The sequence below is a fragment of the Monopterus albus genome, unplaced genomic scaffold (assembly GCF_001952655.1).
Source record: "Monopterus albus unplaced genomic scaffold, M_albus_1.0 scaffold81.1, whole genome shotgun sequence".
In the NCBI taxonomy this organism is placed as follows: domain Eukaryota; kingdom Metazoa; phylum Chordata; class Actinopteri; order Synbranchiformes; family Synbranchidae; genus Monopterus; species Monopterus albus.
Genome location: NW_018127961.1, coordinates 691,547 through 704,501, shown reverse-complemented (window position 1 = coordinate 704,501; position 12,955 = coordinate 691,547). Strand labels below are relative to the sequence as shown.

Below are 12,955 nucleotides of genomic sequence, written 5' to 3'. Positions count from 1 at the left end.
AGAAGAAGCCACCTCAGCGAAATGGAAGCTGCCCTCGAGGTACAAGATGTTCCTTGTTGTCCACAATTAGCTGGCCAAAGATAATTCAGTATAGTGGTGTGATATAGGGCATGGTACCTGTTGCTGGTATTGTCTTGTGTATCTAATGGTGATTAATGGTTGAAATGACCCTCCTACTTTTATTGGTTTCTTATAGCTCGGAGCTGCTGCCCATGTCCCTGATGCAGAGACCAGACTGGCTCTGCTGAAGAGGTCGGCCCTCAAGACGGTTCAGTCTCAGTCCAGGACTTTGCTCTATTGCACCCCACATTCAGAAGATAGCACTTTAACCAAGTTACAGCACAGTGGCGCACACTCAGGCAGCAAGAGCAAACGGGATAAGTTTCTAGAAGTGAGTTTTAAAACCATTACACTGGATTCATTAAACATTTAGAATGATATAGTCCAAACTAAGTATTTGCACATTTCTTTGAATATTGACAACTCTCTCACATTAAAGCTGAGGCTTGGCACTATAATATCTGCTACTTTATTTCAAATTGAGTGTACTGAAGCACAGAGCCTGAAGAACAAAATATCTTTCTAACTACTGCTTTGATACTAACTGCTGTTCAGTGCAGGGAATGCAGTTTCAAATTTGCTTTATTAAAAATTCAGGATGCTGACATAAAATATTCACTTTAACTCATTTCATACTAAAAAAACTTTTTGTTTTTTGTTTTAGGTGGCCAGAACCCTCTTCAGTGATGAGTGCCTCAGGCCATGCCCTCGGTGTCAGCATCCTGCAAGGTGTCGCCCAGTGAAAGGGGAAGGTGTGTGCAGCAGAGCCAGCTGCGGGTTCCAGTTTTGCACAGCCTGCTTGTGTGCTTTTCACGGCTCTAGAGAGTGTGGCAGCCAGTCTGTAGGCCGACGCAAAAAGGACATCATTCTTCCAGGAAGCGCACAAAGCAAGAGAAACGTTAAGAGACTGTGAGCAGAAACCGAACCGCGTTCTCGTTGTGCCAAAGTGTCTTCAGCTTTTTTTTTTTTTTTCTGCCTTGTGATGAAGACGAGGCTTGGCAACAAGGAGACTGATTTGTAGCCAGTACAAGAACAGCTTTAGTGCTCATCAATTTGTCTGTCTGTTTATGTGTTGTATTTTTTCCCTCAACACAATTCTAACTTCTTTGTTTTTAATTATGAATGTCAAGAAAGACACCGGCAGTACGATTACATTTTGCTGTTGATGCACTTGTCTGTACACATTTAGATGTACAGAATGCTTGTTGGAATTCCTCAGAGTTTTAACTTTTACCAATGTGTTTTCAGATTAGTTTTAAAATAAATTTGAGGATTTTTTTTATAAAAAACATTTGCCAGTTTCATTTTTGAGGGTCTCTTACAAATAATTTTTTGCGGTGTTTGTCGCCATCTAGTGGCATGTTAGTCTTAACTGCGACAAATGTAGCTGTCAGACTTTTTAAATTGCAAGTGATCTTAATAACAGTAATGTAAATTCTATGAATACTTTTATTAAAAGTTTTTTTTTTTCCTCAGACTGCAAGAAGAACTGCAAACCTATGTTTGTCACCCCACCCCCAAGTCTTCTCTAGTTAAACTTTTACTGCCCCCTGTGTTTTGACATGAGTCCACCTCCATAGCAACCTGCCTTGTGTCTGTAATTACACCAAGAGGGTTGGCCGGTCTGAATGTGTTCATATGCAGCTGCCTGGCTCGACTCTACAGGCATTTGTATTTTCAAGGTTATCATGTGTGGTGTTGTTTCAACAGGTAAGAGCACTGCTTTCAATAAGTTTGACTTTTCTGGTGTCGCTGAACTGAGGATAGTTTGGTAACTTTTTTTTTTTTCTTTGAAGAGTTTCCCCATCTTACTGCTGCTACATTTGTGAGTACAAGTTTTTATAAGTGTCTTGAATTCTTGACCTCATTGTTCTTTTGGGTTTAGCAGACTTTGCCTTTTCAGTGTTTAACACTTAATTTGTATCCATACAGGAGAACTGTCTGGCATCTGATGGTGTATTGGTTCACTTCTTCAATGCGTTCTTAAGTCTCCCGGTAAAGTATTTCAAATGTGTAGATGCAGCATATTTTTGACAAAACCTATACCTCTATATATCCTGACATCTTTTCCCAGTCTTTCCCTGAGGCTGTGCTGTACAACCAGGAGACTGGGTTGTTTGAGGTGGAGAGTGGGGCGGCTGAGCTTGTCTCCAGAAGAATCCGATCGGCCCTACACCACAGGAAATTGCAACTCCTTGCTGGTGACCCTGTAGTGCTGATGGGAACTCCTCCTGTAGACAACCATTACACTATCTATGTAAGTAGTGAATGATTATTTTAGCTGGAAATCAACAACAGCACGTATAGTTTTGAAGATGCGCAGAAGTTTATTCTAGATTTAGAGGGTTGGCTTGAGGAATCTGTCTCCTTGACCTTTTTCAGTGCCTGGACAAAGAGCAAGGAATTCAGTGGATTGTGAAAGAAAGATTGCCTTTTTTCCTTCAGAGTGATTGCTACATTGAATACAGGTACTATACGTACTGGGTGATGTGTGCTTTGGACCTACTATATGCACCACACAAATTAGCTTTTACCTGTCATATTGTGCATAGTTTTGAATCTTTTTTTGTTTGTTTGTTTAACTTAGTTGTCAGTTTTGAGTTCCTGGCAGTGTGTCTGACAGCTCAGGCCTTTTCTTTCTGCCTTTGCCAACTTTACTGTCATTGCTTCAGCTAGTGGTTGCTGACCGGCCTAGATTTGAAAGATTATTGGCTTCACTCAACTGTGACACATGATAATTATTTTCAAGGAATGATTTAGTCAGTGACTATGGAGTGTGTACATCTAGTGTATTGTCACTGTTGCTCTACTTCTCTGTTTTAGTCTGCCTAATTCCTTATGCAGCATATGGGAGACCTAATGACCACACCCCTGTTCAGATCAGATGACTGACCCACATTAACTTGCAACCTACACACAGAAGCAATGACGACAATAGGCAAATGTTAATTTTGTATGTTAATGTATTAGAACAATTGCATCATAGGTGTCAAATGTAATTAGTGCTTTCAGAAAACTGTGGTTTGTTACTGGTGGTGTATCCACTTTCTCTGGTCTTTCCCAGACTAGCCAAACTGTTGTTTCAGTGGGACCTAAACCTCTGTATCCAGAGAAGGAAAACCAGCTTGGGTCGAACCACCCTGTCAACCCCACTACTGTGCTGTTCCTCCCAGTTGAACAAGGACAGTAACAATTTAGTGAAGGTCTTACCATGCTTGCATTCTCTAGAGAACATTTCAGCAAAACAAGGTATATACCCGTGAGTCTTCCATCTGGATATCTGTGTATTCTATACTGTTTGTGTGTAAACTGAAGTCTAGTTATGAAAATAAAGATTATCATGTTGTCTGTTTCTGTACTGTTCAGAGTCTATGAAGACGTACAACTTTACACGTTTTCCCTCTGGCCAGGAGGAGCATATTGATACAAAATGCAGTAAATCATCTGGATGTTTCTGCAGCTGTTCTAAGACAGAGAATCCATGTACCTGTTCCTCCTCTTCTATCCTTAAATGTGAAACAACCCTGGAAACCCAGAGCCCTCAAATGCACTTGAGCTCCTGTGTTACAGAGCCATCAGCTGGAAACCTGAACGAGCACTACCACCAAGAGTTCAGTAGCCTGAATTGTCAGTATTCTGATCTACAGGTGAAGCACCTGGCTACCAGTGTGATTAAACTGGTGGTTAACAATGCACTGAGTGTGATGGATGGTCAGAGCCAGTCAAACATTTCTAACTGCCTCAGCAACTCAGAAGACCAGACAGACTATACCACAGAGAAATCCTGTGAAGTTTGCCATCATCCAGCTGATGGAGGCAGAGAAACATTAGAGGGGAAGAAAGAGAAAGTTCAAGACGGCAAGAATTTACTGGAGGAACAAATAGACGGGGATAAAAAGAATGAGGAGGTGAAGAGTGAGGGCACAGGCAAAGAAAACATCCCTGGTATTTATTGCCATGACGACAGACCAGGCTTGGATGAGTTCAAGGAGTTTTTGCGAGGAACACCAGGAGAAACGATGATTAATTTCTGGATGGATATAGAGAAACTGAAAACCTTACAGAGCAGAGAGCAGAAGAATAGGTGAGAAGGGCATCATTGTAATCATTCTTAATGCACAACAATGCTGAACAGGCATACATACTAATTTATGTAGGTTCTAGACACTTGCAGGTTGTATAATGCATACAGATGCTAAACAAATGTACAAACTGTTCCTTCCCTAAGATGCTTACCATCATGAGATTATGTTGAATTAAAGCTTCTGGTTCCCCAACCCCCGTTGTTTTTATTTATTTTTTTTAAACTACACAAAAAAATGCAGTGTTTGTTTTTTAAAAATGTACTGTATGAAATATAATGTAAAGCTGTATGTGTTTCAGGTACCTGGTACTGATGAGGAGCCGGTACCTGCTGAGTAGCAGTCGGAGCAGTCTGAATGCAGAGCTGCTCTCCAGACTGGGCCTGGCTACGTCCCCCTGCTGGACAGAAGAGAAACTGTGCTCAGTCCAGCCCTGTCTAACCGAGGCTCTTCTCTTCTACTGGTGAGAGTCACATTTACTAAACTTAGTGTTTGAATACACTTAGCCAAATAATTTTGCATACGTCTAATTTATGCATAAATAAATGTCTTGTAATTTTCTGTCCTCCTCTCACAGGGCTCCTCGGTTCTGGACGTCCCAGTGTGTTCAGGGAGACCATGATGATGCCCCTAATGTGGGGCTGAGAACAGAGTGGTACTATAGCCCTCCATCAGGTGGACAGCCCTACTGTAGCTTCTTGGCCTTGCCTCTTTCCCGACATGACACCTGCTTACCACCATCCTCCAATATTGTTCATACAGAGGTAAGTTCTATGAGACCCCATAAATGTTTTAACATGGGAAATATTTTGTGAAATTGAGCAAAAAGTCAGAAGAGATGGAGCACTTCCTCTATGTTCAGTTAGTCAGTGGACAGAATGTTGGTATCAAATATTCTTGTAAGTCAGTTATCAAACACAAATGTCCAACTTCTCCTGTCTAAGAAGATGCTGCATTTCATATATCATAAACTGAGTGTGTCTGGATTTGGGACTATTGCTATGACAAAACAGGCAATTTAAAGATATCACCTTTGCACAATGACAATTGTCCAATTAGTGATAAAAATGAGTTGCAGCCCCAGTTTTAAGTGTTTTTGTCTTGTGCTGATTATATTGTGTTCTTATCTGTGTATGTAATTTGTCAGTTATATTCTAGTACAAGTGACTTACTTGGCAGCAGAGGAGTGGAACAGGTGTTACAGGCTCTCTGTTTTGAATCCCGGGCTGGCTTGTACTTCACACGCTTTTGTGAACAATCTGGAAACCAGGTACAACTGCAGCTAAATTGCACTTTGATATAGCCTGTCATATACAATTATGGCTTCAAAATAATATTAATAATTTGATTTATATAGCACCTTTTGAGAAACACAAACGGTAAAACCAACAAGAGTCAAAAGCATGTTAATTAGTCAAACTAGTTATAGTACATCAATTAAGAAAAGGCCAAGAGATAAAAGTGAGATTTAATGTGTCCTTCTCCAAAGAGTCTTAAAGGACAACACCAAGTTTACCTGCCTAAGGTTATCAGAGATGAAGTTCCTTAGACGAAGGCCTCAGGCAGTCGAGACTGTGGAACATTACGGTTTTTCTCTGTGACTTTAGTTCAGTTTTCAAATGACAGCTGAAGTTTTCAGAACAAGTTTTACATTCTTCACAACATTTAGCTTTTTCCATGTACTATAACAGCATTTCTCATTCTTTTCCCATTATTGTTTAACATGTTTCAGCAAATGATTAATTACAGCTTGAACCGTTATCAGTTGTGTTTGTCCTTTTGGTCAAAACCGATTAGTTGATTCTCAGTATTGAGTGATTGCAATGTGTACAAACTTGGCAACCTTCCAGAACGTGGCAGACCAGCAGAGTAGGGCTGGACCAAAAAAATCCAACTAGTCTGATATTCACTTTTTGAGTAGGTAATCAATTTTCAATTTTAGCATTTATATATTCAAAACTGCACCTCACCTCCACCCTGCCACCGCCACCACTGTACAGCAGGGCCAGTGACACCTACAATCTTATTAGCAAAGCTCAGTGTGGAAATTGCTCAGGTAGCATCTTCTTCTACTAATTGTCACCGTTTGTGGTTAAAATGACAACCAGCGGGGTCATACCAGCTGTCACTAACTAACCTTAACTCCATGAATTAAATTAATGACAGGACAAAATGAAAGTGGCTGCTGTCAGGTTTGTGACCTCACTTTGTATAAAGAATCATTTGTTGCTATGCAGTACTCCTTTGCTGAATATTTAGTTTTACAGTACTTGTTTTGAAACATCACAGTATATTTCCTGTAATACACAGTGCTGTGCTAGTGTTCTGTTTTCCACTTTACAGTATTACTGTCATTTATACTGTGCTGATTTTTACTGGTTACAGGAAACGAACAGTTTCCACACACTACTTGATTTACACAGTGCTAATAGAACATTTCATTTTGACAGGGCTGACAGTTCAAGCATAACTTTTGGAACATGAGCTGAAAGTTTTGGGTCAGGTATATCCTTTAGATGATGTACTACGGTATTGTGCTGTACGTACAGTATAAACTGTTCTGACAAATATGTATTAAGCTTTAGCAACGTTTCACGAAATGAGCCAAAGTTATTGAGGAAAAACTGTAACTAGCAGGCAGCATCATTGCAATAACAATGTGGAGCAATGACCTAGTGAAAACAGTTCAGATTTGATGTGACAGGCAGTCTGATTCCTTTATTCTGTCTCAGCTGTGGGAGAACGCAGTTTACTTCTGGACCGACCTGCAGCACTACCATGAGCTGTTCTACCAGGATGGGATGGACCCCTACAGAGTACAAAGAGAGGCACAGGTCAACACACAAACATGTGACCAAGACCACGGTTTGCTAAAGATTTTCAGTTTGAGACTGAGTGCGTTTATGAAGATGTCTCTACTTAGTTCAGGCTGGGTCAGCAGGCACCTTGGTGTGGGGGTTTTTCTGTCATAAAACGCTCCTTTAGCATAACTTTATTTTCATAAAATGAGTTGTGGGCTAGTTATTGTGTTATGGGTCTAAGACTCCATACCTGCTCTACATTTTTCAACCATTTTATTCTGGTGAGAAAGAAAACTACAGTCAACTGAAGAGTAACCTACAAATTTTAGCTTCAAATCACAGCACCAAAGACAAAGGATATGGCTGTTTTGTTTGTAGCTTCTCCAGCTACTCGTAGTCTGTCAATTTAAACTACTACATTCCAGTTCAGAGGAAAGCTACAGCCAACCAACTCATAACCAAGGGGAAAAAAGAGGTTGCAATTACAAAAATAACAGATATGTCTGCCCCTGGCTGCTGTGTTTGTGATTTGTCTGTACTCCACTTGGACAATGTCTCGACTGACTGAAGATGAAACACCAAGTATCTCTGGCCACGCTTCACTCAGGGATATTATACCAAAACTGAACTTTTGGGACTGTTCTTGGTCATGTTGCCAGCTTGTTAAAGAAATGATGTGACAGCTGTGCCCAAAAAGTTACATTTTGGTATAATATTCATGAGTGAAGCATGTGCTTGGTGCTTCATCTTCAGTCAGTAAAGACATGAAAGGGAGAAAGCAGGGACATATTTTGAAGGAATGCTAATCTTCCTGTTTTTGCTCCTGTTAAGTGGTGAAATACAACTGAAGCCTGTTCCTTCGCATTCTGTTGGCAAATGTAGAGGTTGAAGGGGGTCTGCAGTGGGCACAGTGTGATACACATACAGCTGAAGTACTGTCGCTGTCTACTGGCTTTGCACAGGACACTAGGTTTATTATGGAATTTAATCAGAATACAGATCCTGGCAGAACGACAGACTCTGTGACTAGTTGTGACAGAGTGAACTTTAATCTGTACCACAACAGGAAACCAAACAGACTGTATCTTAGCCCTGTTCCTCCTCTCGGCTTTGAACAAGTATATTTAGTCACTATACAACCTGCCAAAAGAGGGTTGAACTTAAATAAGTTGGCAAAATCAGATATTTTCATGAAATGAGTGATTTGGGACTTAAATCAAATGATGAGTTTAGAGGCCATCTTAACATGTTTGTCATGTTATGGACCAAGATCAACATCTAAATTCTAACTTACATGTTTTTTTTGCTCCAAGTGAAACTTGGCTAACATATCTCCACTAATATGATTCATGTCATGCTACAAAAAAAGATGGACTGGAAAAAAGAGAGATATTCTAAAGCCTCTGTAACTGTACTGAATAGTTTGGTTTCATCCAAAATAAACCAGCCTTTTACAGTGCTTCTTTTTATCCTGATCTCAAAGAATTGTTTAGTATTATTGGATCATTTCTTGCAATGAAACAATATTACTTGGAGATTTTAACAGTTTAGATAATAAGAAAGAAAAACTCAGAAGTATTATATCAAAATGTAAACTGTATCGAATGGTACCAAAAGTTCTAAAAGGTTGCAAAGCAATAATAGGTCTACTTTTCACAGATATATCAGGAGGAGTGAACAGGCCTGTGTTATCATGACATGGGCTTGTACAATACTTAGACTGCTTTTCTGTTACTTTTTTTTAACTTCTACTTATGGGGAAAGTTATGGCCAATTTAAAACCTAAAGATTCTCCATACACAGAAATGCAATAGATGCTTCCTTATGAATGGGTACCAGGAAAAATTATGAAGCACAATCAAAGTTGTGGAGAATACGTATATCAAAATGTGATAAACAAGCACTACTGCTCTGTTTTGCGTTCTCTCCTTGCCTCCCTCTACCTGTTCTACCTCTCACTAAGCTGAAAGATTTTAAACAAGCGAGTCAGACACCTCAGGTCTGAGTCAGTCCAGTCACCCAGAACCATTCTGCCCCCAGCTACAGCTAGACCAGAGAGGAAGCAGGGGTGTATGGTCCAGAACAGTCACAATGAAATCAGTTTTCCTTCACCAGAGGAATTCTATTTAGATGGTCTTTCCATAGTGTCCTGACCAGGAAGGCTGAATGAGTGACATTTATGTGGTGTGATGGCAGTAGAACACGTGTATGAGAGCGCTGAACAGTCGTGGCTGACATGAGAACAGTTTCTGAAGTGGCAACATATTTATGATCTCTCCTCTTCTCTTCAGCTCCTTTACGCCACATATCTGAACAGTTCTGCCAGAAGGAGCATTGGTGTGGATGAGGGCATTAGAAGGGAGGTGTACAACAGACTGATGCCTGCTTTTGAGGAGCTTTTTGACGAGGTAGAGGAACACGCTCTGAACATCTTGCTGCAGCCATGGACACTGCTGGTTAGCAGAGACAAAGAGTCCTTCCAGAAGGTAACGACAGCACACCTAAATTCACTTCCCTTTTATCCAGTGGATTTCCATTAGTATGTCTAGGTCAGCTGATTCATCAGAGAACTTGTCCTTCAAGTGGATAGACATCTCTGTTTTGACATGCATTTGCCCTACTGAAGTGATGTGGGGGAGGATTTCCCTCAAAATAATCCAGGAAGCGTTTGTTGGAGCACTCGAATATCTTAAAAGATCAAATTGGTTAGAATTATTATTTTGAGTCCGAGTGTTCTGAATTGTGGTTGTGTTCATGATTGGATTTAGGGATGCAACAGATTACTTTCATTATTATTTTGCAGATGATTTCTTGATTGTTTGGCCTTTTAAAAAAATTGGAAGATTCACAAACTTGGTCTGCCAAGTTGATGTTGAGAAAAGAGAATCTCACACAGCATCAGAGCTAAACAGACCCATGTAGAATAAAAGAACACTCTTCTATTTTGATTAGGAAAATTATTTTGTATATAAAAATAATTCCCACTTAATTGTGATTGACTAATCGATGCAGGTCTAATTGGCTTTTTGTGTGTCCAGGTGTCTGTGCAGGAGGAGGTGCGCACGGTTGACAGTCAGGAGTATAGGGAACTCCAGAGTATGTACCAGGAATCAGAGAGCCGACGGAAACAGGCCAGTTCAGCTCCTATGAACTCCACAGACTGATAACGTGTTGGTAGTCAGTTAACAGCTAATGAATGTAAACATTATTGTGAAAATGGTCTTTCTGTTATTAGACATGATGTCATGCAGAAAAATCAGTTGTTTTGCTCCGCAGCTGATTGTTTGTCTTTCTTTCTTGCCATCTTTTGTCTTTGTCTCTGGCCCTTGTTGTCTCCATCCTGCTGTATCTCTCCTACAGGTTGAGAAGTGCGGGTCCACGTTATTTCTCTCTCCTGTTACATGCTCTACTGGTTTCTCAAAAGCAGCCCAAGCACCTGAATCTTGGTCCAGTGTCTCTCCAAATTATCAAGGTTACCGTCTAGGTTCTTTACTTCGCCACCGCCCTGAGATTGGCCACTTTATGTCTTTTCTCCAGAATCAGGATGCCAGGTGAGCTGTCTAAGCTGCTCTCTAATGCAGATGTATGGTGTGTCTCCCACACAAACATATGCAGTACATTTACAGCAGTGGCCTGTATAGTTATAAAGGATGCAAGTGTACAGAGTACAATGCACTGAACTTTATGTGAAAGTAATATTTATGTTCTGAACATGTTTTTGTACAGTATCCATTTGACGTGCTGGCTGGATTTGGAGCAGTACAGGAGGACTCAGAAGGACACGGCTGTCAAACAAGAGAGGTCCTCTAATATAGCAACCAGATACCTCAACAGGATGTACTTCTTTGGCCCCAATAGCCCTGCCTCAGCAGAACAACAGAATGATGCAAGTCCCATCATTTGAAAAAGAAATGTCCAATTTTATCTACAAACATACCCATTTTGGTGACATTACAACTCCTTTGAGTGAATTACCGTCAGCTACCTGGGAAAGTTTCAGAGAAAGTACTTGTGACATAGTCACATGAATGGATTTGCCCTCCAGCTGAAGCTCAACATTCACACATGCCAAATGTGAATAATTTAAAGAAAGAATTGTGGATTAGTGCTGTCAATAGATGAAAAAAATCGAGTTTATCACCGTCATAGGCTGTGAATAGTCATGATGAATAGCAATTTTGAAGTGCTAGGATTTACTTGTATTATAAATGTGCAGTGTTGGAATAAAGAAGTGCACAGCTAACTGGTTAGAGGAAACAGATACTTCACTTTTATTAACATCTCAAACATTAGCATTTACCAAATATTTTTAATTAAAATCTCTTTATTGGCCGAGTACAAAGGTCTGGCATACTATGCAATGCATTGTGACATCAATTCAAATGAACGCAACAATGAGTAGTCCTATTTTAGAAACTGAATGCCATAGCGTCTTGGAGAGCCTTGCAATTTCTAGATTAATCACATGTGTTGATGCGTTAACATGGACAGCCCTTATAAGGCTACTGAAGCTTTTGCAGACTTCATGTTCAGAGTCCTGTCAGTAGTGAGTTGGTGGGGAACAGGGCAGAACGAGAGGAGTGAGGTTTGAATCCAAGAAGGGAAAAAGATCAGCTTCAGTAGCAATGACAGTAGGATGAGATCTCTCCTGACATTTATAAAGATGAGGTGCATGCTCGTGTGCACACAAAATGAGATGAGAGAAAATATGATGGTGATAAAAGAGCGTGATTGATTCATGAAGACAGATAGCAGACATGACTAAGAGCACAGCAGGAGTCATGCAGGAGAGTTTTCATCAGTTGACTTGAGTTTGTCCAGCTCCTCGTGGGTTTATAGACATTATAGATGTACACTCCTACATCCTTAGCATTCTATCAAATGCACAAACACACATACAACCATCTGTATACACTGTGGCTTCGACTGTGTCTGATGTTCTTTCCTCTCTCTCTCTCTCTGTGTGTGTGTGTGTGTGTGTGTAGATACTGCGCTTGGCAGGTGGACTGGAGCGTCTGACACTAGAGTCTCTCTCAAACTCGCTTGTTGTCAAGATCCAGGACATTGTTAGGACCCACATTGAAAAAACATGGCTGCCTCAGTTTCTGACCACAGCAGAGTTTACACAACGGCAGCAACACAAACCAGAGGTCAGTGGTGGAAGAAGTACTCCAACTGTTTACTTAAGCAGAAGTAGCAACAGCACAGTGTTACTGTGTGTCCTGCATTCAAAATGTTACAAAAATACAAAACTATTAGCATCAAAATGTACATAAAGTAACAAAAGTAGAAGTAATCATTATGCAGAATGACACAATTTGATGCATTATGGTGTACATCACATTGCAGCTGGTGAAGGTGGAGCTTGTTAACTTAGTGTTATTACTACTGGGTACTAGCTGGTGAATTTCCCACTGGGGATCAATGAAGTCTCAGGATTTGACTGTATTTTATTAGTCTGATCATGTGAGGTAGAAGTTATCAAACCAATATAGTGGAATAAACAGTAAAATATTAGTGGTGTTGAAGGAGAACAAAATGAAACTACTCAAAGTAGAAATATGTCAAAATTGAATTTAAATACAGTACGTCTCACCTCTGCCAAAGGTGGACATACTGATTCTTAACACTTTCCTTGTATTTTTGATGGGCTGTCAGCAAAAAGTGCACCTGTTCTGTTGGTTATACTGGAGGCACATAGTGCTCAGATAACCATGACTGGTAACTGTTGGTGGCATCATTACATTTACATATGCACAGTGAGAAAAATGAATTTGCTTCAAGTACTTAAGTTAGTTGAAGTACATCAACTACACTACAGAAGTTTTGTTTGCATCCAAGCACATACAGTACCAATTTGAGCATTTTAGCCACACTAGCATCGTCTGTTGGTCGGTCCATCACTTGTTTTTCTCAACAACTGGATGGATTGCTGTGACATTTTGTACAGACATTTGTGGTCCCCAGAGGATGAGCCTTACTGACTGTGAAGGTCACCTGACCAGCAGTCAG

At 40.3% G+C, this 12,955-nt stretch overlaps 2 protein-coding genes across 2 annotated transcripts in view; both read left to right on the top strand.

Annotated features, from left to right (window-relative positions):
• The window catches only part of fbxo43 (F-box protein 43), a 4,318-nt gene extending 3,233 nt beyond the window's left edge, over window positions 1–1,085 (top strand). The window contains exons 5-7 of the mRNA XM_020606765.1: window positions 3–39; window positions 197–391; window positions 725–1,085. Of these exons, the coding sequence (XP_020462421.1) occupies window positions 3–39; window positions 197–391; window positions 725–973 (481 nt within the window). The 3' untranslated portion in view covers window positions 974–1,085. The remainder of the gene's footprint in view (window positions 1–2; window positions 40–196; window positions 392–724) is intronic.
• A 614-nt stretch (window positions 1,086–1,699) lies between these two features.
• The window catches only part of rgs22 (regulator of G protein signaling 22), a 15,362-nt gene continuing 4,106 nt past the window's right edge, over window positions 1,700–12,955 (top strand). The window contains exons 1-16 of the mRNA XM_020606757.1: window positions 1,700–1,770; window positions 1,857–1,885; window positions 1,993–2,055; window positions 2,135–2,317; window positions 2,443–2,528; window positions 3,125–3,309; window positions 3,427–4,144; window positions 4,444–4,605; window positions 4,720–4,906; window positions 5,290–5,412; window positions 6,875–6,976; window positions 9,235–9,429; window positions 9,982–10,074; window positions 10,304–10,494; window positions 10,670–10,829; window positions 11,929–12,093. Of these exons, the coding sequence (XP_020462413.1) occupies window positions 1,749–1,770; window positions 1,857–1,885; window positions 1,993–2,055; window positions 2,135–2,317; window positions 2,443–2,528; window positions 3,125–3,309; window positions 3,427–4,144; window positions 4,444–4,605; window positions 4,720–4,906; window positions 5,290–5,412; window positions 6,875–6,976; window positions 9,235–9,429; window positions 9,982–10,074; window positions 10,304–10,494; window positions 10,670–10,829; window positions 11,929–12,093 (2,664 nt within the window). The 5' untranslated portion in view covers window positions 1,700–1,748. The remainder of the gene's footprint in view (window positions 1,771–1,856; window positions 1,886–1,992; window positions 2,056–2,134; window positions 2,318–2,442; window positions 2,529–3,124; window positions 3,310–3,426; window positions 4,145–4,443; window positions 4,606–4,719; window positions 4,907–5,289; window positions 5,413–6,874; window positions 6,977–9,234; window positions 9,430–9,981; window positions 10,075–10,303; window positions 10,495–10,669; window positions 10,830–11,928; window positions 12,094–12,955) is intronic.